The 25,875-nt window shown below is 53.4% G+C and overlaps 2 protein-coding genes across 8 annotated transcripts in view; one reads left to right on the top strand and one right to left on the bottom strand.

Moving 5' to 3' along the window:
• Positions 1 to 5,660, top strand: part of LOC121464752 (trinucleotide repeat-containing gene 18 protein-like) — a 92,971-nt gene extending 87,311 nt beyond the window's left edge. For all 6 annotated transcript variants that reach the window (XM_041677807.1, XM_041677805.1, XM_041677803.1 and 3 more), the window contains 3 exons: positions 2,418 to 2,654; positions 3,399 to 3,473; positions 4,199 to 5,660. In XM_041677807.1, the coding sequence (XP_041533741.1) occupies positions 2,418 to 2,654; positions 3,399 to 3,473; positions 4,199 to 4,405 (519 nt within the window). In that variant the 3' untranslated portion in view covers positions 4,406 to 5,660. The remainder of the gene's footprint in view (positions 1 to 2,417; positions 2,655 to 3,398; positions 3,474 to 4,198) is intronic.
• Positions 5,661 to 7,597: 1,937 nt separating this feature from the next.
• LOC121464985 (equilibrative nucleoside transporter 4) overlaps positions 7,598 to 25,875 on the bottom strand; it is a 31,554-nt gene continuing 13,276 nt past the window's right edge. For both annotated transcript variants that reach the window (XM_041678130.1, XM_041678129.1), the window contains exons 2-11: positions 24,330 to 24,509; positions 18,532 to 18,663; positions 17,635 to 17,748; positions 17,047 to 17,175; positions 15,682 to 15,756; positions 12,011 to 12,255; positions 11,134 to 11,275; positions 10,851 to 11,038; positions 9,977 to 10,217; positions 7,598 to 8,742 (exon numbers count right to left, since the gene is read on the bottom strand). In XM_041678130.1, the coding sequence (XP_041534064.1) occupies positions 8,600 to 8,742; positions 9,977 to 10,217; positions 10,851 to 11,038; positions 11,134 to 11,275; positions 12,011 to 12,255; positions 15,682 to 15,756; positions 17,047 to 17,175; positions 17,635 to 17,748; positions 18,532 to 18,663; positions 24,330 to 24,498 (1,578 nt within the window). In that variant the 5' untranslated portion in view covers positions 24,499 to 24,509 and the 3' untranslated portion in view covers positions 7,598 to 8,599. The remainder of the gene's footprint in view (positions 8,743 to 9,976; positions 10,218 to 10,850; positions 11,039 to 11,133; positions 11,276 to 12,010; positions 12,256 to 15,681; positions 15,757 to 17,046; positions 17,176 to 17,634; positions 17,749 to 18,531; positions 18,664 to 24,329; positions 24,510 to 25,875) is intronic.

Here is a 25,875-nt window from a genome sequence, read left to right as displayed (position 1 = left end):
TCCTGGTCAGCTGTGACGTGAACAGCTTACGTTCGCCACATCCTCTCCTTACCCTGTGTTCTGCTCTAGCACACAGGGTCAAACAGCCATGGACTAGATCCTCTGAGAACATGGGCCAGAAGTAACTCTTCTCTTTTTTTATGTCTTTTTTTCTTTCATTCTTTTAAAATCTGTCAGGTATTTGATCAGCAATGAGAAAAATAACTATCATAAATAGACTTTAGAGACGGGTGGTGGTAGCTCATGCCTTTAATCCTAGCATTCGGGAAGCAGAGGCAGGCAGATTTCTGTGAGTTCGAGGCCAGCCTGTTCTACAGAGCTAGTTCCAGGACAGCCAGGACTACACGGAGAAACCCTGTCATGAAAAAAAAAAGACAGACAGATAGATAGATCATGGACACATGAACGCTGTGCATAGGAACACACAGGAATAAAGTCACGCGTGTCCACATGTACATATATGCAGTATATGTGGGGCAAGGTGGAGGTGTCGTTAGTAGCTGTACTAGATGCTTCCATGTGGGGTATGGTTAACAGCCCTCCTGATCAGCAGCCCACCCAGTACCTGTGGGTAGAAAGGACCCGAGCACCAATGTCGCTCAGCTTTCCCTCCCAGTAACAAAGTACCCTCTGTCTAGCCAAGGATGAACTTGAATTTCTGCCTCTGCCTTCTGGGTGCTGGGATTACAGGCATGTACAACCATGCCCGGGTTATGACATGCTGAGGATGGAACCCAGAGCTTCATGCATGCAGGGTGAACACTCTACTGACCGGGCGCCAGGACCAGTGCTAGGCACCATTCACTCTGGTTCCTGGTGAAGTGCTGGGTGCCCTAGTGAAGAGGCATATGTGGGGATAAACTTCTCACACCATGACCAGGAAGCAAGGCGGAGGGAGAGTCCTAGGCCTTGAATTCTCTTGAGGACATACCTTAGTGACCTAGTGACCTAGTAACCTTAATGACCTCAGTAACCTTGCTAGCCCCGCCTTGCTGTGCCCTCACCACTTCCTGGTAACCCCATCCTGGACAGCCAAGACAATCTAGAGCCTTTGGGAACTCTTAGTAACTAGGCTCATGTGTGGGTTTCCCTATCCACAGACCCACCCTGGCTTTGCTCTTAGCGTCCAGGTGCCTAGATCAGGGTGCTCAGGGCTGTGTAAACAGCTCTGAGGAGATGCCCCTATCTGTTGGACTCTCTGCCTACCCCACTTGTGTCCCCCTAGCAGGTTTAGGTGTTGGGAGTTAACAGTGACCTCCCTCAGGGTTTGAGGAGCCCCTGGCTTGTGTGGTGTCGGTTCCTAGGTTCAGTGAGGCTGGAGAGGTAGGGGTACAGTAATGTCAGATTGGGTCTGTTTGGGAAGGGGCACTTTCTTTGTCCCTCCCCTCTCCCATCCCTCCTGAGTTGTCAGTGGCAGATTGATGAATTCCAGGTTCAGCGAGATAATGTCTCAAAAAACAAAACAACGTGGAGCCACGGATGGCGGCACACGCCTTTATCCCAGCACTCGGGAGGCAGAGGCAGGCGGATCTCTGTGGGTTCGAGACCAACCAGGGCTACATAGTGAGACCTTGTCTCAAAAAAAGAAAAGAAAGAAGAAAGAAAAAAGGAGGAAAAAGGTTCAGGGGCGGGAGAAACGGCCCAGGTGTCACTAGAGCAGTTGGTGTTCAGTCAGGAGGCCCAGAGTTGAAATCCCAGCACCTCCTTTGGCGTCTCCCAAACGCCTGTAACTTCACTTCCAGAGGATCTGAAACCTTCCTCTCACCTCTGTGGACATCTGCACGCACACACGTGCACATAAACAAAGCCAGCTTTTGAAAAAAAAATAGATAAGATGGCGCAATAGAGAAAGACACCTGTGGCCGTCACACGTACACCTGCATGCACACACGTAACTCCCTCTAAAGACGAGGAGGAGTAGGGGTGTAGTGGACAGCTTTTGTTGCTGTGAGAGAACACTTGAGATCATCCCGCTGTAAAGAAAGTTTGTGTGGCTCATTGTGTCCACCTGCCACCCGCTGGCTCCATTGCTTGGGTCTGCGCTACATCAGGGCACATGGCTAACAAACCTGCTCACCTCTTGGCTGCCAGGAAACGGGAAAGAACCAGAGGCCTGATAGACCCTTTAAGGCTGTACCTCCTGTGACCTGCTTACTTCCCGTTAGGCGCCAGCTCTTAAAGGGTTCTGCTCCCTTAGTAGCACCACCAGCCGGTCATTAAGCCCTCAGTGTATGAACTCGGCGTGAGGTTGGGGCTTTCAGACTCAAGCTAAGGCGTCCCTTCCATGCAGACCCCCAGGATTGGTGGCAGGTGACTTAGGATGAGGGGATCCAGGCCTGCCCAGACAGGGCCTGGCTGGTGGGATGGCTGGGCACAGTGCTGGGCTCTGGTCCCTGACTAATCCGTCCATCCCACAGCGGCGAGGCATGAAGGGCAAGGCTCGCAAACTCTTCTACAAAGCCATCGTCCGAGGCAAGGAGATGATCCGCATCGGGGACTGTGCGGTCTTCCTCTCGGCCGGCCGCCCCAACCTGCCCTACATTGGCCGGATCCAGAGCATGTGGGAGTCTTGGGGCAATAACATGGTGGTCCGCGTCAAGTGGTTCTACCATCCGGAAGAGACCAGCCCGGGCAAACAGTTCCACGAGGGCCAGGTGAGCCTTTCCCTGCTGGGAACCGAGAGTCTGGTCTGTAAAGGCCGACCCGTGGTGTCTCATTTGTGTTGCTGTGCTAAAACACCCTGACAGAAAGCAGCTCAGGGGACGAAGGGTTTTCTTTTAGCTGGTGGCTTTACGTAACCGTCCACCTATGTGGGAACAGCTGGTCCTATCACAGCCACAGCTGGGGCAGAGAGAATGGATGCCTTCATACCTAGTGCTCAGCTTACTTCCTCTACTCCTGCAGTCCACGGTTCCCTGCAGGCTCTTCTCACCTCAACTAACAAAATCAAGATGGTCCCCAGCACATGTGCCCACAACCCAACCCACTTAGACGTACCTTACTGAGACTCTTTCAGATAACACTAGATTGTGTCAAATTGACAGTTAAAAACTATTGCCGGGCAGGGGTGGTACACACCTTTAATCCCAGCACTCTGGAAGTGGAGGCAGGCAGATCTCTGTGAGTTCGAGGCCAGCCTGGTCTACAGAGTGAGTTCCAGGACTGACTCCGTAGCTACTGAGAAACCTTGTCTCAAAAAAGCCAATAAAAAAATAAGTACATACATACACACCATCACACAGTTTGAGGTTGGGCATCTGGGTGCTGAGAACAGTGGCCCCTACAGGCGGGGAGGTTGAGTTCAGGGGAGCTGGTGTAGTCTGCCGACCTGAAATCTCAGGATGGTGGCAAAACAAAGCTCAGACTGCTGACCCCCATCCCCTCCTCTGTCCCCACAGCACTGGGACCAGAAGTCGGGGCGCAGTCTCCCCGCAGCCCTGCGGGCCTCCAGCCAGAGAAAGGACTTCATGGAGGTAAGACGGCAGCAGCGGGCTGGTGCTGGGGTGCAGGCTCTGCCCCTTCAAGCCTCTCCCTCTGTGTCTGTGGCTCCGAGCTACTGGGGACCCCTTCTCTACCCCCCTACTCAGTGACTCTGCCTTTGGCTCGGTGCCTCCTAGTATCATTTAGAGGCACATCTGTTCTTTCCTTCTGTTGCTTCTCTCATCTTTATTTCTTTTCTGTGTGTCTGTGAATGTGAGTGTTCACATGGGGAGGCTCATGGTTGGCACTGGGAGTCTTCCCTGATCATCAAACCCAGATCTTACTGGCCAGTTAGCTCCAGAGGTCCTGTCTCTGTCTTCCGAGGCTGAAATTACAGATGGGCTACTACGCCCACCTGCTACGTATATGGACTCTGTGGGTTCTGAACTTGGGTCCTCATTACTTGCTTTGAAGATGAGGACCTTGACTCAAGTCAGCACAGACCGTCCTGTCCATTCTTATCTGTGGGCACTGTCTCCTCCTGCCATCTCTTCATCTCTCTTGGTCTCTGTCTCTGTCATTGTCCCTTGGTCTCTCTCAATCTCTGCCTCTCTATCTTGTGGTCTCTATCTCTCCATCTTTTGCTCCGTCTCTTTTTATTTCCATTTTTCCGTCTCTCTATAATGCTCTTCTGGTTTGCACCCTTAAAGCATCCCAGAGTCCCCCGGATCCAGGAGGGCTCCCTCCAGCCCCTAACACCTACACTGTGTCCCCACAGCGTGCCCTGTACCAGTCCTCCCATGTGGATGAGAACGACGTTCAGACAGTGTCCCACAAGTGCCTGGTGGTGGGCCTGGAGCAGTATGAACAGATGCTGAAGACCAAGAAATACCAGGACAGCGAGGGCCTGTACTACCTCGCGGGCACCTATGAGCCCACCACAGGCATGATCTTCTCCACGGACGGCGTGCCTGTGCTCTGCTGAGTGCCGCCACCAAGCGGGGCCCACAGAGACCCCCCCCCTCCCCACCACTGCCATGGCGCGGGACCATGTGTGTTGTGTGCATGCCAGTGTGCTCGTGGGCGTGTGCATGTGGCCAAGGTGGACGCCCCGGGCAAGTGCGAGTGTGTACATGTGTGTGCCCGTATGCATGCACGTGTGTGCACACATCTAGACCCTTTCTGGTCATCCCCTGGTGCCCTCGCGCTGAGACACCTCCTCCCCTTCTCTAGCTATCAGGGTCCGGCTCTGCTGTCCCGCCAGGGTCATCTCAGAGGGGATTTCCCTCCAGCACTTTGTATGCGCTTGGTGAGGCTGCCCTCCGAGCTCTGGGTCTGTGTAGACTTTCTGGTTCTGTGGATGGGGCGAGGGAGAGTTCCAAGGACCCAACCTGCTGCTTGGTATAGAGTTCAACCACACCCAGCACGGAGCCCATCGAAGGCCTTCTACCATGGGCTGGGGGGCCCCAACGCCAGCCAGCTTCACCAATCATACTGGGCATCTGGGTGCCTGCATGCCCGGCCTCCACCCTCTCAGGACAGCCTGGACTTGGGGAACAAGGCAGGGGAGGGCAGCCCAGGAGCATCACCATACCTGGTGGGCCCCCCAGCCCAGACCCTTACACTACAGAAAACCCCAATGGTGCTGAAACCCGCGCCCACGCCCGGCATGGCCTGCCCGGCCCCCTCCACCAGGAGGATCCGAAAGGGTTACCTGTACAGTTTATTGTAGCCTGCCCCTGTATCATACACCTTTAAATGGAGTCAACTTTTTAATTATATATATAAAGATAAATATATATAAATATATATATATAAACTTTTTAAAACTGTGAAAAATAGCTATGAAATTATAAAAAAAAACACATTCTGACGTGCAGAATATTATTTTTTATTTCCTGTTAGATTGTGAGTGTCCAGCACCGGCTTCATGCCTCCCAACTCCCCTGCACCCTCACCCCTGCCATGTGTACTGTATGTGCCCCCAAATGGACGAGAGATGGAGACAGATGGAGGGGCCCCGAGCCCAGCCCCCAGCTCAGCCCGAAGCACTTAACCAGCCCCCTGTGCCTGCCAGACCCCAGTGGGGTCCCCGGAGGCTTTGAGCAGACAATCTTGAAGGAAGGAAAAGCCAGACTTCGGTTTTGTTTTGTTTTGTGGGGGGGTAATTACTGTTTCCTGATTTTTTTTTTTTAATGTTTCTTTTGGAATTTTGTTTGTTGGCAAATTCTGTGTGATCTTTTTCATAAAAAAAAAAGAAAGAAAAGAAAAAAATTTAATTGGAAAAATACTATGGCTTGGAGTGGCTTATTTGGGAGCCTGGGATGGTGAAATTGGGGTGGAGGATACAGGGTCCTTGACCTAGAGCAGGCGTCCAAAGACTAGAGCCACACGGCATTGCCTTTCAGTGACAGGGGCCCCACACGCCGGTGGCAGAATTCAGGGTGCAGCTTTAGCTGCTGAGCTAGGCACAGAGGTGAGCTTGGTCAAGTATTTTGGAAAGTTCTCGAAGCCAGAGTGGTCTCTTTTTTAGAATTCAAGAGCTAGAGGCTGGAGAGATGACCCAATCGTTACGAGAACTTGTCCTTGCAGGAGACCCAGGTTCAGTACCCAGCACCCACATGGAAGCTCAGAACCATATGTAACTCAGTTCCAAGGATCTGACACCCTATTCTGACCAGACATTACTTGGTGCACAGACATACATGCAGGCAAAACATATATAAATCTTTTTTTTTTTTTTTGATTTTCGAGACAGGGTTTCTCTGTGGCTTTGGAGCCTGTCCTGGAACTAGCTCTGTAGACCAGGCTGGTCTCGAACTCACAGAAATCCGCCTGCCTCTGCCTCCCGAGTGCTGGGATTAAAGGCGTGCGCCACCACCGCCCGGCTATAAATCTTTAAAAAAAATTTTAAGAGCTACAGGATGGAGAGGTCATCTGTAAATTGCCTGCCTGAGTCCCATCCCAGAAAAACAACAGGCCTGGTGATGATCTCAGGATTGCAGTGCTGGCGTTGGGGAGGGAGGATGGCCTGTGGGGTTAAGCCCACACCTGGATGGGTCAGGGTCACACACCTGTGTCTGGGCACGGTAACAGTTCTGGGGCCTGCGGAAGCTGAAGGACTGGACCCTGGCCAACTGCAAGTGTGAATCTGCATGAACAGCCGCAGCCCTCCTGGGCTTTTCTACGTCAAAGCTGGGGAAGAGGACAGAGTGGGTGGGGTGGTGACAAGGGTTAAGGTTGAACTTGTTGCAGGGAAACTGAGCAGTGTGGTGGGCGAGAAGAATCAGACTCTCCTGCCATCTGGCGGCCTCCTGTGGTATCACCACCACCCTGGTCTAGAGTCATCAGGCTACCCAGCTAGGACCCCCCAATGGTTGAACAACGTGTGGCCCTCCTCCGAGGCCCTATTTTCCAATCCCATTTCTTGGGGAATAGTAAAAGGATACTTCGAGCCTGGGGCCATGGCCTACTGAGTCAGAGTGTTTGCTATACAGGCATGAGGACCAAGTTCAAATCCCCAGAACTCATTTCAGAAAAATCAGTATGGCCAGTCAGTGGTAGCAGGTGGATTCCAGGGGTTTGGGGCCAGCCTGTCCAGCCTAATACTCTGAGAAGCAGGTGTGCTGAACGACCGTAGATGGTAAGGAAGGCAGAGGACACGTGGCAGTGGACACTGGATGTCTTCCTCTGATACACACACACACACACACACACACACACACACACACACACACGGGGCGGGGGGGGGGGGAGGAGATCAAGCTCCAGATCGTCACCAGAGATGGAGACTGCACCTGGAAGACTCCATTCCTTGAGCAACCCGTGTCCCGGCCCCAGATGGGTAGTGCCAGCACCTAGCCACTCCCCTCATTGAGACTGAGCCGGTCTTCCTGTGTGCCAGATAAATCTGTTCCCCCATCCTCATGGGGCCAATGGTCATCACGGCCTGTGCAAGCCCCAGATGCTTAGCACTAGGCACAAGAGCAGGCCCCTGACCAGCTCTAAAAACACTTGGCTCAGGGCAGGTGGGGCTGCTTCACAGGCGGGATCACAAAGGTCTGCACACTGTGGAGAAGACTTAATCCACCCGGACCCCATTTCAATCTCCCCACACAGCCCCAGTGGCTCAGTTCCCACCGCTCCCCCCACAGACACCTCACGAGGGACAGCGGTAGGCAGTCTCTACCATCTTTAATGGCCAGTGCGGTAGTCAGAGGACACGCAGGTAGACGGGACACAGCAGGGGTTGGAACAGGGTGGTCACAGCTGGGGCCAGAGTGTATGGAGAGGCAAGTGTCCTGGCTCAGCAAAAGCCGCCTTCGGCTAGAAGCCCTGCCACCTGGCAGCCCTACTCCCGAATTTGCTGTCACTTGCCAGGGTTTCTAGTGTCATGACTTGATTCTCAACGAACAGGGGCAGGGTGGCCTAGGTCAGGAGTGCATCCCGGCTGTCCCTGCATCATGGATAGGTTGAGTGGAGCTGGGGAGGAAATGGAGAACTTCCCTGTTAAGTGTGACCTTTAGCCTGTGCACTAGGGGTGGGTGTGGGGGACGTCCTCCACCTCAGGTGGGAGCACCCAGGTCAGCGCTGTAGCTATGACTATGGGAGGCCTGTGTAGACCCAGGAATGAGGTTTCCAGATGTGCGTGTGTGTGTGTGCACGTGCGTGCGTATGTGCATCTGTGCGCGTGAGTGTGTGTGTGTGTGTGTGTGTGCAGAATGGAAATCATCCCTTCTGGATTTCTAATACTCATGAGAATGTGCCACCTACCCAATAAGTGAAAAACCACATTGACGACCATGGATCTTTGTAGCAGACCCTGCGGTGGGGTCGTAGGGAAGGGAGTCACTCAGACCTGTGGGCAGCCATTCTGGGTGGCTTTGAGTCTGAATGACCCCAACACGCTGACGTGACAGATGTCGGGCCTCTGGACATAGAGGGTGAAGAGCAGATGTCTGAGCAAACACAGAACGTGGGGTAGGAAGCGCCCCGGGTGGTGAAGGCAAGTTCCAGTTGCAGCGGGCAACTGGAATGAAGTGGCGAGGTGGCATTAGTGGCTTAGGAGCGGCCAGGACCCCGTAGGCACTGAGGCAGGGGTGGGGAGGGTCCTCAGGCCTTGGGGTGGCTGGCCTGAGCAGCCCTCCCTGGGCAGTGGGCAGGGTCAGGTGGGCCTAGCTCAGGGGCCGACAGGAATGGAGTCGTTGGCGGTAGCTGTTTGGAAGCAGCTGCTGTGGGCATCACGGGTGAGGCTGTAGGTGCAGTAGGCCACAGCAGAGCCCAGGGTCAGCCCCGACATATAGGACACGGTCATGGTGTTTCCTGTGGGCGAGAGTAACCTGAGTGGGGGGCAAAGAATAGCCATGGGAGCTGAGGCCACGCTGTGCTAGCCAGTCGCTGTGGCCATGACGTCTCCGGTGTGCACTATGGTGACAACTGTCAGTGTCCAGGAGCCTGTGACGCCCTGGGTTAAACATTCCTCTCCTGGAAACCCAGTCTCCATTTTTGGTCTTTTAGGAGTGATCTAACGGAGGGCCTTAGGCCTTGCCTACTTCTCTGCCCTTCTCTTTCCTTCCTCCCCTATTCTCCTCCCTTATTCCTCCTCCCCTCCTCCCCTTCCTCTCCCTTCCCCTCTACCTCTCTTTCTCTCTTCTCTCCATCTCTATTTCTTCCCAGTCTTAGAGACAGAATATGTAGCCTCCTTTCACAAGCTAAGCCAATTATCTACCACTGAGCCACACCTCCAGTCCCACTCTGTGGGGATTCTAGGCAAGGGCTCTACCACTGAGCCACACCCCAGCCCCTCACTGGGGGATTCTAGGCAGGGGCTCTACCACTGAGCCACACCCCAGCCCCTCACTGGGGGATTCTAGGCAGGGGATCTACCACTGAGCCACACCCCAGCCCCTCACTGGCGGATTCTAGGCAGGGGCTCTACCACTGAGCCACACCCCAGCCCCTCACTGGGGGATTCTAGGCAGGGGCTCTACCACCGAGCCATGCCTAACGGCCTTTGCACATAAGGTTCCCTCTACTTGGATGTCATTCCTGGTGGCTTCCTGTACCTGTCTCCCTCATGTCTTCCTCCAAGATTCTGCTCAGAAGCTACCCCCTCAGTAAGTTCTTGCAAGATTGTTCTCTTTGCATCAGAGCTCCCAGTCCCTACATCTGCCCCCACTACTCAAACTGATGTCACCGCTAGGGCTTAGCACCATGACACACACCACATCTGTTATTGCTGTGTTTATTGACTGTCTCCAACTCAGGACTGTAACCCTGCAGATGTGGGCAGCATTCATCCCCACAGCCTAGGAGAGTGCTAGACAAACAGGCTCCCTGTGTCGCGGCAGAATTAGTGAATGAATGAATGCATGAATGAAATAAAGAAAATACTCACAGAGGTCCTTATACCTACAACTTCCTTAACCTTTGGGACCAAATATATTTTCTCACTCACTGGCTGTCCTTGGCTTCTCCAGGTCTCAGTTTCCTTGCTAGAAGGGCATCAGACTATCAAGAGGGAGCCCTGGGTGTCTCTGAGGTCAGTGAATCTTACCTGCCAGCTCCCGCTGCTTGGGGCTCACTTTCCCGGCTGCCAGGATCATGGGCACACTGCCAAAGTAGCCATTGCTGATGCCCATGAGCAGCGAGAAGACGCAGGGCCAGGCGGGGTGGCGGAGGGTGGGCATGCCACTGGGATAGACGCACAGGATGAACAGAGGGATGAAGACCACGCGGAGGCAAGAACAGGCAAGCAGATGGGTGCCCCGCCAGTCCACGGGTAAGGCTGCCAGGATCTGCAGAGAGCAGGGAGCATGGGGTCAGCCACCTAGCCAGGTGCCTGCCTCTCCACCAGGCCCTCAAACTGCATCCTGTCCCTGGCACCTGGGACTCCAGTGCACTCCACAAGGCCCTCCGAATCACCTGAACCTCTTTTCCTCCAGGACTGGTGAAGGAGGACGAGAATATGCCAGCGAGCACTCTACCGCTGAGCCACGCTCCCAGAGCCTCACCGCGGGGATTCTAGAGCACTTCTGAGGGGCTGGGGGCGTGGCTCCGTGGTAGACCGCTTGCCTGACAAGGGTAAGGCCCTGGGTTCCATCCTCCGTAAGTCATAAAACACAGAAATGGCAAAACTGACGACAAAGACACATGGCTCATTGAGCTGCAGGGTGGCTGGGGTCCCACGCCAGCCCTGACCACCAATCCCGTCTACTTGTGTGACAGATGAGCTGCCCAGCTGGCAGCTCGTGCCTGTGCCATCCTCAGAGGGATCCACTAGTGACCACGAGGCAGGGACTACACCACACAGGACAGGGTTAGAGATGGTGACATGCCACGGCTTCCACCCTCCCCACCTGGAACTCACATGACCCTCAGCCTGGGGTTGCTCCCTTCCTGGGGTTCCCCAGAGCCACTCCGTGTCTCACCTTGCCCACGAAGTCCGACAAGTTGAACACGGCCATGACGAGGATGGGCAGCCACTCGCCCAGCACGCAGTGGCGGATCTCGGACTCCAGGCCAGGGAACAAGCACAGTGTAATGAAGTAGGTGACCGCAATGGACAGCATGTCGGCCCAGATGACCCGCGCCACAACATATCGGTGCAACAGCAGGGCTGGGGGAATCGAGGCGCGTTAGAGGGTGATGCTGTCTCTGCATTTGGAGGGGCAGCCACACATGCCACTGGGCCCCACGGTGCCTCACGCTTACCCCTGAAGGTGGGCCAGCTCCGTTTGACTCGTGGATGAGGCACATCAAAACGCATGTAGGCCCCACTGCTGCTATGGGTCACCTCATGGGCTGGGCTGTCCTTCGGGGACCTGCTGCTGGACAGGGATGGGGTTTGGTGCTCCTGGGTGGAAAGGAATGATAGGAGTCGTGAGCCAGGTACCCAGGGCAAATGGTGGAGCCACAGTCATTCAGTTAGCACCTACTGTGTGCACTTCCTTATCGAGGGACAATGTTTACCTGCCCTGTGTCCTCTCACCCAGGCGGCACTTTGAGCCCTGAGGTGGGCGGGAACGGAGGTGGTATGCAGCATGCAACCACCAGAGGGCACTCTAGCTTTTCTAGCTTTTCAGAACTGTGGACTGGCTTAACCAGACCACAGATACTCAGGGAGTTGGTATTGAGGCCACCCTTGCAGCAGTGGTCTGTGCTGGGACGGAAGGGAGTTCATCCCAGGATTCCCTGCCTTCCATCTACCTGACTTCCTCGGACCCCACTTGCATGGCCCTGGAGTTCTCCCCCATTAGGTTCTGGGGATCTGCCACACACCCTGGGCTCTTCTCCCTGGCCACAGCTGAAAGACTGTCACCTCCCATTGTCCTAACAGGGTGTCCTAGCAGGTGGGCCACAGAAGCTGAAGAGAGCCTCAGGCTGCAGACGTGGAAGGCCACAGCTGAGGGAGGGCCACAGACGACCCGTGGTGCCATGAAAGGCTGAAAAGGCCACAGAATGGAATGAATGTTCCAGAGTACGGAAGCAAGCCTGCAGCCCGAGATCACGGGGCCACAGATGGGGTCACCGAGGAACTCTTCAGGCACCTGTGTGGGAGAAGGAGGCCACGCCAGGCCACGGCACTCACAAAGTGGATGTCTCCTGAGGCGACATCATGGTGCACCCGGTAGCCTGCCCGGATGGGGCGGCTGTCCCGAGGCCGTGTGGTGTAGTAGAGCACGAAGCGGCTGCGCCGCACCAGCAGGTGCAGCAGGAAGCAGAGCAGCTCCAGCCCCGCGGAGACCAGGAAGAAGATGATGGTACTGGCTCGCTCATCCGGGAGCAGCAGTTTCGTGAGGATCCGGCTCAGAGAGATCATCACCCCTGCAGTACCTGGAGGGGAGGCAGTGGCCACTGAGCGTTCCTGACGCCTTCACTCATGCCACCCCCCGCCAGTCTCTTGTCCCATCCCTACCCCATCCCATCCCATCCCATCGGCCACCAGTCTTTCCTCACTGTGTCTATCCACTCCATCCATCCATGCTCCAGTCCCAATCCACAGTACCCGATCCACCATCCTACACAGCCCCACCCGCTCATCCTGCCCAAGGCCCCAACATCTCTCCAAGTACTCCCCTAACCATCGCAGCCCCTTACCCATCCCTGTCTCCCCACTCCCAGCCCAGCTGAATCTGATCTCACTAGCTGCACTTCGAGACTCACTGCGCCCATCCAGCCAGCCTGCTCCAGCTCCCCTTCCCCCAGGACGGTTGCTGCTCCCACCAACCCCCTCCCAACCCTGTCATCTTACACCCCATGGGCAGTGTCACTGAGTTCTGCTGGATGTCCTGCCTTGAGGTGAACACAAGGACCTGCTTTCCCAGGCTTGATGGAGTAAGGCCGCAGATAAGCCACGGAAACACACGTCAGTGGTGCAGGGTACATACTGTGGCAGATAAGCCACGGAAACACACGTCAGTGGTGCAGGGTGCATACTGTGGCAGATAAGCCACGGAAACACACGACAGTGGTGCAGGGTGCATACTGTGGCAGATAAGCCACGGAAACACACGTCAGTGGTACAGGGTGCATACTGTGGCAGATAAGCCACGGAAACACACGTCAGTGGTACAGGGTGCATACTGTGGCAGATAAGCCATGGAAGCACACGACAGTGGTACAGGGTGCATACTGTGGCAGATAAGCCACGGAAACACACGACAGTGGTATAGGGTGCATACTGTGGCAGATAAGCCACGGAAACACACGACAGTGGTGCAGGGTGCATACTGTGGCAGATAAGCCACGGAAACACACGACAGTGGTATAGGGTACACATTGTGGCAGATAAGCCACGGAAACACACGACAGTGGTGCAGGGTGCATACTGTGGCAGATAAGCCACGGAAACACACGACAGTGGTATAGGGTGCATACTGTGGCAGATAAGCCACGGAAACACACGACAGTGGTGCAGGGTGCATACTGTGGCAGATAAGCCATGGAAGCACACGACAGTGGTATAGGGTGCATACTGTGGCAGATAAGCCACGGAAACACACGACAGTGGTGCAGGGTGCATACTGTGGCAGATAAGCCATGGAAGCACACGACAGTGGTGCAGGGTGCATACTGTGGCAGATAAGCCACGGAAACACACGACAGTGGTGCAGGGTGCATACTGTGGCAGATAAGCCATGGAAGCACACATCAGTGGTACAGGGTGCATACTGTGGCAGATAAGCCATGGAAGCACACATCAGTGGTACAGGGTGCATACTGTGGCAGATAAGCCACGGAAACACACGACAGTGGTACAAGGCATACACTATGGCAGAGGATGTGAGCAGAGGGGAAGGATCAGGGCAGCTTTCCCTGGGAGGAGCAGGTAAGTTAGGGGGTCTGCAGTACTGGAGAGCCAGGCACACAGACCAAGAGTGAGCACCCCAAGTGAGTAAGAGTCACTCACAAGCATGTGAAATACTGAGGGGGCTCCCCTCCCCAGAGCAGGGGCCAGCAGGAGTGTCAGGGTCATGAGCGTGTGTGAAATACCGAGGGGACCCCCTTCCCCAGAGCAGGGGCCAGCAGGAGGAGGGTGTCAGGGTCATGAGCGTGTGTGAAATACCGAGGGGACCCCCTTCCCCAGAGCAAGGGCCAGCAGGAGGAGGGTGTCAGGGTCATGAGCGTGTGTGAAATACCGAGGGGACCCCCTTCCCCAGAGCAAGGGCCAGCAGGAGGAGGGTGTCAGGGTCAAGGCAGGCAGCGCTGCTGCAGAGAGCAGGTGGAGTTCTGCTCAAGTTCAGCCACAGCTGCAGAGCAGTGTGGGCAGGACTAGTCACATCCACCGTGAGCTGAGGAAGGCGGGCAGGGCTCTGAGCAAGTTTGTCCTGAGGAACTCTTGGCTACTGCATTACAGTCCCGAGTCAGTACACCAACACCATCCTGATGGGCCAACCTCACAGATTCCATCACAAACACTACTGGTTTGGGCTAGGAATGTGGCTCAGTTGGTAGGGGGCTTGTTAAAAATACACGACATCCTGGGTTTGCTCCCAACCCTGGGTAGTGAGTTTGGTGGCACAAGCCTGGCATCCCAACACTTGGCAGTTGGAAACAGGAGGATCAGAAGTTCAAGGTCATCCTCGGCCATGTAGTTTGAAGCCACCCTGGGCTACATGAGACCCTCTCTTAAAACAACAACAACAAAAAGAGTCTGCTGACTTGCAAAACCACCTGTGTGCTGGCCACCTTCCAGAAGTAGGCTCTAGGTGGCGTGGTTTGATGCTTCAGGCAATGAATGGCAGAAGAAACCTACAGAAAGCTGCCAAAGAGGAGATGCAAGGAGCAGCCCCTGAGGATGATGGCTGGGTCCCGTTTCTGGCAGGATTGTGACTAACTACGGAACAGAAAATGGGACGGGACACACTCAGAGTCTGTCTGGAGGGCGTATCCAGAGGCCTTTTGAGGGCTGAGCACTGGGTGAATTTCAGGCTTGTGCAAGGGTGCTGTGTATCAGAAAGGGGCATTTGGGATGTGGCTCGGCAGACAAAAGGGTTTAAGTAACAGAGTGATAAGCAAGGGTGGCTGCTGGCGGTGGATGGGGGCGGGGATCTGGGGAGGACTTGATCTTGAGTGTGTGCGGGTGCTCACGCAAACACACACACAGAGTTGTAAATTCCTAAAATTGAAACACTCCCTCCTAAAAAAGGAGGGGAGAGGTTCAGAAGACTCAGGAACTACAGATCAGAAGTCTAGCTGAAGCCCACCAGGTTCTCAGAGCCCCTCCTCAGGGTTATCCCAGCAGGAACAATCCCGGGGAGAGGAAAGTCTCCCACCAGCAGAGCTACCCACAAGCTGTGCAGGGAGCCCAGGGACACAGCTCTACCAAGTTCACACCGGGGCTGGGTCCTCTAGTGATGGAGCTGTCTTTGAGCCATCACACTCCTGGAAGTCAGCTCTAGTAAACTCACAGGTGCCACAAAGTGCCACAAAGCTAGACAGGGTAGAACCGTTTTTGTTTGGTTTGGTTTGTTTTTTGGTATACCAATGGTGTCCTATCTGGAGTGAACAGACTTTTAATTCCATCTCTCCGGGAAAAGCCACACAAAGGCCACGCATGCTCACTGGAACTACGACTCTCATCCTCCAGAGGAACTCTACACGCCAGAACCCTGGCACACACAGGTGTGCCCACGTATCTCTCCCACCCAGTGGTCCATCCCTCGCCACGGACAGTCACCATTCCTGACCCACCTCGCTAACCAGGGCATGCCCGATAGGGTCCCCAGACTGTGCCCCCTTGGGGGCCTCAGTACTCACTCTCTCCAGTCATCACCCCTTGTGTGTACCTCTTGGGCAGTAGTCCCGTGTAGCCATAGAAGCTAGATTGCTGCACTTAAGAGAGAGAGGAAGTGGTCAGATACCATTTGCCACTGGCTGACGCAGAGGCAGTGTGGCCCTCCTGTGTTGTGTTGCCACTGGAGGCCAGGTTAGCTCAGAGTGGCAGTGAGGTTTAACACAGCCATACGGCGCATGGCAAGGAAAGGGTGTTGCTCTGAACTTGGTGCACACAGAGCAGCCGCTTCCCTGCCTCTGGGGTTCAAGGTCACTGACAAGTCCTGTCTGATAGGAGCAGAGATGACAGTGTCCCTTGCTGAGGCAATGCAAACTCTCAGTCCTTTTCCCCAATAGCAGTGACGGTAGAGGTGATCGCTTGAGACGGGACTGTCAACCTAAATACCTGTGTGGCTGTATGGGACCCAGCTCCTGCCCCTTTTCTTTTTCTTTTTTTTTTTTTTTTTTGGTTTTTCGAGACAGGGTTTCTCTGTGGCTTTGGAGCCTGTCCTGGAACTAGCTCTGTAGACCAGGCTGGTCTCGAACTCACAGAGATCCGCCTGCCTCTGCCTCCCAAGTGCTGGGATTAAAGGCGTGCGCCACCACCGCCCGGCTCCTGCCCCTTTTCTGATGGGGTTGGACCATGCAGCAAAAGCAAGGGCGATGCCGAGCGGTGGTGGCGCACGCCTTTAATCCCAGCACTCGGGAGGCAGAGGCAGGTGGATCTCTGTGAGTTCGAGGCCAGCCTGGTCTACAAGAGCTAGTTCCAGGACAGGAACCAAAGCCACAGAGAAACCCTGTCTCGAAAAAACCAAAAAAAAAAAAAAAAAAAAAAAAAGCAAGGGCGAACTGAGCTTATGGATGTATCGTGCAATGTCAACACTTGGGGGCTGGAGGCAGCAGGATTAGGAGTTCAAAGCCAACCTGGACTGCTTGAGACCCCGTCTCAATTAAAAAACAAACAAAAACCAGAAGAGGGAGTGAGCTGGGGACGTAGCTTAGCTAGGACAGAGCTTGCTTAGCATCCATGATCCCCTGAGTCTTACGCCCTGCCCTGCACAGTCTGGGTATGGGGGTACATGCTCATAATCCTAGCATTAGGGAGGTGGCCATGGGAGGATCCGAAGTTCAAGAGAACCAGAGGATGGCATTCGAAGCCTGTGCCACATGAGAGCCACCTCGGTGCGCATGAGGGTGCATGTGTGTGGTGTATATGTGCACTCTGGGGTGTCCACAGACACATGGTCAGCATCTGGACTGACTCAGCCTTGTAGGGTGCATTACCTGTACAACAGGACCACAGAGCTCTTGGGCTCAGCCCTCCCGGTGCATCCTGGCCCCACTCCCTACCTGTGCATCCAAAGGCTACGGTGCCCACAGCGGCCAGGTTGATGGCATAAGCCTGGTCGTGAGAGAAGAGCTGCAGCCACACATCGCATATGCTGATGAAGAGCAAGGGACCCAAGGCAAGGAGGTAGCCTGCAGGGAGCAGAGAAATTGGGAGGGTCATGGTGAGCGCCAGGTGGGGGCTCCTCGCCTCACCCCATTTTCCAGAGAGCTGGGTCTCAGACACTGTGGCTAGAATATTAGGCAGGTAGAAAACTTCAGGAGAGTCTACAGGAAAATTCTGGGGGCTTCCTGGAGGAGTAGGCATTAGAGCTAAGCCTTGGAGCTAAAAACCACTGTGCAGAGGGATGGACAAAGGGGAGGGTTTATGTAGGGATCTGGGGCTGTAACTGGGCGGGTCACAAGAGCCTGTGGAGGTGCTTGTATTGTGCTGACCCTGACTTCCAATCACAGAGCCCACAGTGGTCCTAGAAAAACAACACGTTTCACAGACAAGGCTAGGAAGCTGGGTGGGCAGGTGTCGTAGGCTAGGCGCTCTCAGGAGGAACGTGGAGCCTCTGGGAGGGGACAGCGCAGGGTGGCCTTGAATACCTGTGGTGATCCTAGTGTGCAGGTTCAGCCTCTCCACCACAACGTTGTTCAGAAGTACAGCAGCCAGCGCCACCAAGATATAGGTGAGGCTCATGTCGAACACAATGGAGGTCCCTGCACAGAAGAGCCACAGTGACTCAGAGGGATTTCCAACCTCTACACTCACCCCTGCAAGGGCTCTTCGCTCTCCCCAGGGGGCTGACTGCTACCCTGAGGTCACTCAGCCATTGCCAGCGGAGCTGAGAGTCACCTACATGACAGTTGTCCCTCAGCCTGCGATGTTGATCCCTGGCTAATTCAGCCTCCATACGTAGGTCCAGAGCCCACCTTTACTCCCTGCAGAGGTTTAAATGTGAAATGTTCCCATGGACTCTCACACGGGAACACTTGGTCCCCGGCTGGTGATGCTGTTTGGGAAGGGTTGTGGAACCTTCGGGAGGTGGAGCCTCATTGTAGGGAGTGAACCACCCGGGAGGGCCATGAGGTTTTATGGGGGGGGCGGGGCACTTCCAGTTCACTCTATGCTTCCGGAGTGTGGCTGCCGTGTGCCCAGCCAGCCTCTCAATCCCTCCACCGTGCTTTCCCTGCCTTCCCTCTCAGAGTGGACCACACTCAGAAAATCATGAGTCAGAACAAGCCCCGTGCTCCCTTCAGCGGCTTTTGCCAGGCCTTTTACCATAGCAACAAGAAAAGTAACTACTCTGCTCCCCAGATAAGGCCATGCCACAGTTAGTCATCTACCCAGCACAGTACAAGTTCCCTACTGTGTCCCCGAAAACCACACCGGCCCATTCTCTCTATGCGGGGGCCCCCACCGTGGGATTCCCAGAAGGCCCTGGACCAGGCAGAGGGTACTGAGCCACCCGTGAGGGCGGTGCGGACAGCAGAGGGACCCACCTGGGTACTTGTGGTGGAGATAGTCCACGTCAGTGATAAAGCTGTTGTATGGCAGCAGGAAGCCCACACCAGCCAGCAGCATGGCAAAGTAGATGGCATGGTAGCGGTCGTCTGGCACAGGTTCCTCTACAGCTGAGTGGGGAGACGCCACGAGAGACTAGTGAGCACACTCAGGCTGTGGCCATTGCAGCAGGGCTGGCATCTACCACCGCCACCACCACTGTCGACCACCATGGCCCCTGCCATCCACATCACTGTCTTCAAGGCCACATACATCATAGCCACAGTGATGCCTAATCTATTTGTTTATTTTTTGTTTGTTTGTTTATTTATTTATTTTTCAGTGTGTGTGTGTGTGCATGTGTATGCATGTGTCTTGCATGCGTGTGTGCGTATATGCATGTGTGCGTTTATGTGCATGCATGCATGCATGTGTGTGTGTGCAGGCACACACATAGTGCAGGTGCCCATAGAAGCAAGAGAGTATCACATTTCCTAAAGTTATAAGCAGTTGCGAGCCACCTGGCGTGGGTGCTGGGAACTGAACTTGGGTCCTCTGGAAGAGCAGAAAGAACTCTCTTTTGGATTTTCGAGACAGGGTTTCTCCGTAGCTGATGGAGGAAGGTCATTGGTTAATTATAATAAAGAAACTGCTTGGCTCTCATAGGTTAAAACATAGGTGGGTGGAGTAAACAGAACAGAATGCTGGGAGGAAGAGAAAGTGAGCTCAGACTCGACAGCTCTGCTCTCTGGAGCAGATGCTATGCTCTCCTCTCCCGGGCACACGCCATGAAACTCCGACCCAGGATGGATGTAGGCTAGAATCTCCCTGGTAAGCCACCTCGTGGGCTATACAGATTATTAGAAATGGGCTAGTCCAGGTGCGAGAGTTAGCTGAGAAGAGGCTAGATATAATGGGCCAAGCAGTGTTTAAAAGAATACAATTTGTGTGTTGTTATTTCGGGGCATAAGCTAGCCAGGCGGGGTTCCTGTCCTGGAACTAGCTCTTGTAGACCAGGCTGGCCTCGAACTCACAGAGATCCGCCTGCCTCTGCCTCCCGAGTGCTGGGATTAAAGGCGTGCGCCACCACCACCCGGCTTCAGAAAGAACTCTTAACCTCTGAGCCACCTCTCTAGCCTTTAAATGTTTTGTGTCTGGTGGCACATGTCTTTAATCCATGCACTCTGGAGGTAGAGGCAGGTGGATTGCAGATGTGCACTGCTGTGCCAGGATTTATATGATTTCTGGGATTTGAACTCAGGTCTTCACACTTGCTCAGCAAGGGCTTTCCTCTGATTCCCCAGGCTCAGTGATAGCCAATCTCAATTGTCAAAGAGACAGGGCTCAGACTCACAATGGAAAAACAATCTCTGGCCATGTCTGACAGAATGTCTAGACTGGGTTACATGAGGTGGTAGAACCCACTCTGAATGTGGGTAGCGCCGATCCTGTGGGCTGGGGTCCTGGACTGAGTGGGAAGCGAAAGTGAGCTGAACGAAGCTCTGGTCTCCCTGCTCCCTGACTACAGACACAGTGTGTCGAGCAGCTCATGACCCTGCTGCCATGCCTTCTCCACCATGACAACTGCATCTTCTATACTGTGAGCCACAACAAACTTTCCCCTCTCTTTAAATTCCACATCAGGTACTTTATCACAACAGGGTAACACAACAAGTAACAAACCCAGCCACTCTGGCCACCATGGGTGCTGTCACTGTAACTGCTGTCCACCATTGTCACAGCCAATACCCAGCCATCACAACCACCCTGGTCCCAGCCAAGGGAAGAGCAAACCTGACCAGATAGTGGGGTGGCCTTCTGAAGACCGGTGATGGGGTCAGCCAGTGACCATGCAGTGTGGGGCTAGCAGGAGTTAATGCTCTAGTGTTCAGGATGGGCATCTGTTTCCCCAGACAGGATGCTGGGATTCAGGAACCAGGGTGGACATGGCAGTGACACCCATCATTGTCCCTTTAACAACTACTGATAAAAACGCTCATTTCTGTCCCTGTTGATCTGGTAGGTTTCTTTCTTTCCTTTTCCTTTCTTCTTTCCCCTACCCTCAATAAGACCTCAGGCTGGCATCCAACTCACCAGGTAGCCAAGGATGACCTCGGACTTCTTTTTTTTTTTTTTTTTTTTTTTAAATATTTTTATGGTTTATTTAACTTTTTTATGTGCATTGGTGTGAAGGTGTCAAATCCCCTGCAACTGGATCTTCAGACAGTTGTGAGCTGCCATGTGGGTGCTGGGAATTGAACCCGGGTCCTCTGGAAGAACACTCGGTGCTCTTAACCACTGAGCCATATCTCCAGCCCCGACCTCGGACTTCTGATTCTCCTATCTCTACCTCCTGAGTGCTAGGATTACAGGCACACACCACCACACTTGATTTATCTGATACTAGGGATGGAATCCAGGGCCTCACACACACTAAGCAAACACTCTGCCAACCGGGATGCATACTACATACATGGATGGAATCATGACCTAGCTTTGACACCAAGACACCACGATTGTGTCACTTGAGGCACAAAGGCTTGTCACTCTTACCATGACTCAACAGCCAAGGATGGGGAATTGATTGATCCCCACCATCAAGGGATGGCAAGTCGATGCTGTCTATAGGAACAAGAAAGAATATGCCTGGCACCAGGTGTGGTGGCACACGCCTTTAATCCCAGCACTTGGGAGGAAGAAGCAGGCAGATCTCTGTGAGTCTGAGGCCAACCTGGGCTACAAAGTGAGTTCTAGGACATCTAGAGTTGTTGCACAGAGAAACTCTATCTCAAACAAACAAATAAAAGAATATGCCTGGCATATGAGAGGACCTCTTGGCTTCTTGTGGCACTTCTGATTACAGCTAATGTGTTACAGCTAATGGGAGACCCCCAGAACCCAGTGCAAGCAAGGTTCCTAATGTCCCAAGCCTTCAGAAATAAAGGCTCAGCCACCTGCCAGGGCCAGAGTGGCAGGCAGGTGTCTGTCTCTGCTGCAGCAAAGGGAACCTAAACGGACCAGTGAAAGAGCACATCCTGAACATATGCCGTGGTCACGTGACCTCTGGAAGAGCAGCCAGGGCTCTTAAGCTCTGAGCCACCTCTCCAGCCCAGGTGGTTCTTCCTTTAAGATGAGTTGATGCTTCTCTGAGGGAGTGTACTCTCACTCCTGGGAGTCTGAACGAGCGAGCCATCAATAAGTCTGGGTTTCCTGTGACTTGTTCCCATTTCCTGTCTCCTCATGTGACACCCCCTCAGGTTCCCACTACTGTGGTGCCTCTCCATGAGGCCCTCACAAGAACCAAATAGAAACTGGTGACAGGTTCTTGACTCTCCAGCCACTGAAGGCTTAAAAAGCCTCTATTCATTATAAAGTACCTGGCCTAAGGTATTTTGTTATATCAACAGAATGTGCACTTAGATAATGTCTTTGCCAGCCACACTTTAGTAAGCTGGTCTTTCTTTCTTTCTTTCTTCCTTCCTTCCTTCCTTCCTTTCTTTCCTTTTTTTCCCTTTGGTTTTCTTTTTTTTTTTTTAAATATTTATTTATTTATTATGTATACAACATTCTGTCTGTGTGTATGCCTGCAGGCCAGAAGAGGGCACCAGACCTCAGTACAGATGGTTGTGAGCCACCATGTGGTTGCTGGGAATTGAACTCAGGACCTTTGGAAGAGCAGGCAATTCTCTTAACCTCTGAGCCATCTCTCCAGCCCTTCCCTTTGGTTTTCAAGACAAGATTTCTCTATGTAGCTTTGGAGCCTATCCTGGAACTCACTCTTGTAGACCAGGTTGGTCTCGAACTAACAGAGACCCACCTGCCTCTGCCTCCAGGGTTCTGGGATTAAAGTTGTGTGCCACCACTGCCAGGCCCAGTTTCTTATAATAAATATCTATAATCTATACATGTGCACAGATCCATATCGTATCTATAACTATGCTTCCTCCTATCCATCATCCATCTATCCACACATTCATCCTGCTATACATCCATCCATCCTTCATCCATCGATCCACCATCTAATCAGGCATGCATCCCCACATCCAGCAGCAATGCATATATTCATCCATCCGTCCATCCATGCATCCATTCATCCTCCATTCATGCATTCATCCATCTGTCCATACATACATACATCCTCCATTCATGCATGCATGCATGCATCCATCCATCTGTCCTTACATCATCCATTCATGCGTCCATCCATCTGTCCTTACATCATCCATTTATGCGTCCATCCATCTGTCCATACATCATCCATCCATCCATCCATCCACCTGTCCATACATTCTCCATTCACACATCCATCCGATCCACTATCCATCCATTCATCCTCATCCAAACCACTCACTCATTCACACACCCTTTCCTCAGTCGTCCTTTTATTCATCCATCTAGTCATTATCTATCCACTCACCCATTTATCCACTCATCCATCTATCATTTACCTATTCACCTGTCTTTTCCGATGTCTATCATTTACTTATTTTTGGTTTCGAGACAGGGTTTCTCTGCGTACCAGCCCTAACTGTCCTGGAACTAGCTCTGTAGGCCAGGCTGGCTCAAACTCACAGAGATCTGCCTGCTTCTGCCTCCCAAGGGCTGAGATTAAAGGTGTGCACCACCACCACCCAGATATCTATTGTTCATTTGGTTTTATTAAGATGAAATCTAGTTATATAGCAAGGCTGGTCCAGGATTGTAGCAATCCTATCTCAGCTTCCCAGATGCTAAGATTATAGTGTGAGCCACCATACCTGGCCTTCTGTCCGTCTGTCTGTCTGCCCGCCTATCTATCTATATCTATCTATCTATCTATCTATCTATCTATCTATCTATCTTCTATCATCCTTCTATCTCTCAATCATCTACCTGACTTTCTCCCTCCCTCCCTCCCTATTGAGCATTTCCTGATTCTCTTTCTCTGACTGAACCCTAGTGGGTGACAGCCTCCAACACCAAGGGCACCATAACTGCAGCCTTTACAGTTCAAATCAGCACCGATGCCTGAGCACTGCCCAGAGCGCCTATGCCCTGTCTGCCAGGGCCTTTCCCCCACCGTGTCTATTGTCACCCTGGGGGCGAGCACTGAATTGACTTCATTCCTCTCTGCACAGGAGCGGGTGTACTTCATAACCCAACATGGGGCTCAGCCAGCAGAACTTCACCACACAGGGGCAAAGAGGCCAAGAATGCTTCCAAGCCAGGGGCAGAACTACTGCAAAAAACTGCTCAAAATTCTACCTCCCAGGTGGCCCCCGAGTTCCCAGGATGGCGCTAAGGAACACTGACTTTCGCTGCACGGGGCACCGTCCCTCAAGCATGCAAAAAATCCCCAAGCAGGTGAGGGACGGTAGCAGGGCTGAACCTGAGCCTGTCCCACAGCAGACCTGCTCTGCCAGGCCAGCTGCACAGTAGATTGGGACAGTTCTTCAGTTTGGGGAGACGGCTCAGGGATGTTTGGAGCTTTGTCCCAGATCACATGGTGGGACTGAGAAGCAGCTGTCTGAACTTCACCTCCAAGCCTCATTCCCAGTGGCCAGAAACAGTTAACAAATGAAAAGGGACTTCTACAGCCATGGCCTGTCACTATGGATGGCGAACAGCAGAGGTCACATGACACAGTGCAGAGCGGGGGAGGGGGGGGCATGGGTGGTAATTGTTACCCTAGCCACCTAACTCATCCTGACTGAGTCTCTTAGTCTCCATGACAACCTGAGGCTCCTGCTGTCCCAAAGGTTGACTGGAGGCCATGTGGCCAGTCATGGCCCTGAGGCAGACAGTACCACTTACTTACCGGGGTCTGTGAAAGTGGGGACACCCCTGACTCTGACACTTGGATCCTGAGCCCCCTCTGCTGTTGTCTCTAGCTGGAAGTTGTCAAAGCTGAAGCTTGTCACCACACTCTGGCCAGATGTGGCTGCCACACAGGACTCCTTGAGGCGCTGGCTTCCGATGGAGCCCATGGCAGTTCAGGCTGTGAGGAAAGGAGGTGAGGCAGGAAAAGCGGTAAGGAAGGGGACACCATGTTCCCATACCTCATCATGAGGCCTCATACCTGGGGGCTGTCCGTCCATTCACCCCACACCCACCTGTTTACTTGTTTGAATATATTCTGTCAGCTAGGGATGAAGTTCAGGTCCGCACACATGCTATACAAGAGCTCTACCACTGAGCCACGCCCCAGCCCCTCACTGGGGGATTCTAGGCAGATGCTCTACCACTGAGCCACACCCCAGCCCCTCACTGGGGGATTCTAGGCAGGTGCTCTACCACTGAACCACACCCCAGGCTCTCACTGGGGATTCTAGGCAGGTGCTCTACCACTGAGCCACACCCCAGCCCCTCACTGGGGGATTCTAGGCAGGGGCTCTACCACTGAACCACACCCCAGCCCCTCACTGGGGGATTCTAGGCAGAGGCTCTACCACTGAGCCACACCCCAGGCTCTCACTGGGGATTCTAGGCAGGTGCTCTACCACTGAGCCACACCCCAGCTCCTCACTGGGGGATTCTAGGCAGATCCTCTGTCACTGAGTTATATCTGCTTTGTTCTGAGACAGGGTTTTGCTCTGCAGCCCAGGATGGCCTACAACTTGTGATCCTCATGTTTCAGCCTCCCAGACCTGGGACTACAGGAATGCCCCACTACATCTGTCTTTATTTCTCCCATCCTTATAAAAATATATTTTAAAACCTGTCTTATTATTTTTAATCCTATGTGTATCTGTGTACATGAGGGCTGGCTCCTGAGGAACTCAAAGGGTTCAGATCCCCTTAGACCTGGAGTTATGAGCAACAGCAAGCCACGTGACTTGGGTGCTGGGAACCAAGCCTGGTTCCTCTGCCAGAACAGTCTGTGCTCCTGACTGCTGAGACATCTCTCCAGCCCAGTTTCTCCTTTGATGTTTCATCATAAAGGATACAAGCTCAGCAACGAGGTGATGTGACCTTGCCTGTTGCTATGGAAACCGGGTGGGAAGAGCAAAGGCTAGAGCCCAGGAACCCAGTTTGGAGGTCTTTGTCCCAAGGACAGTTAGGTGGCCTTCACGCAGGAGAAAACACTGGGCAAAGGAGACATACATATAAGGAGTGGAAAAATATATTGGCGTTGGAATGCCAGGACACAGTGAGCAATCAGAAACAACGGGTGCCATTACGGAGACTGTTCGCCAGTCAAGAGCTGAGACTCTCACTCATCCTTCCTTCCCCTCTGAGAGGAAGGTGCTGCTATGCATTTCTTAGCCAGTCAACAGGAGCGAGCGATGCAGGGTGAATAATGCCCACTCTACTCTCTTGGGCAGTAAGTAGTAGAGTCCAGAATCCAACCCAGGTTTGTGTGA

Source organism: Microtus oregoni, unplaced genomic scaffold (genome assembly GCF_018167655.1).
Source record: "Microtus oregoni isolate MIOR12 unplaced genomic scaffold, Mior012 000029F_ref0000214, whole genome shotgun sequence".
Lineage (NCBI taxonomy): Eukaryota > Metazoa > Chordata > Mammalia > Rodentia > Cricetidae > Microtus > Microtus oregoni.
The sequence above is the reverse complement of the archived record's forward strand: the minus strand, read 5'-3'. Positions and strand labels throughout refer to the sequence as shown.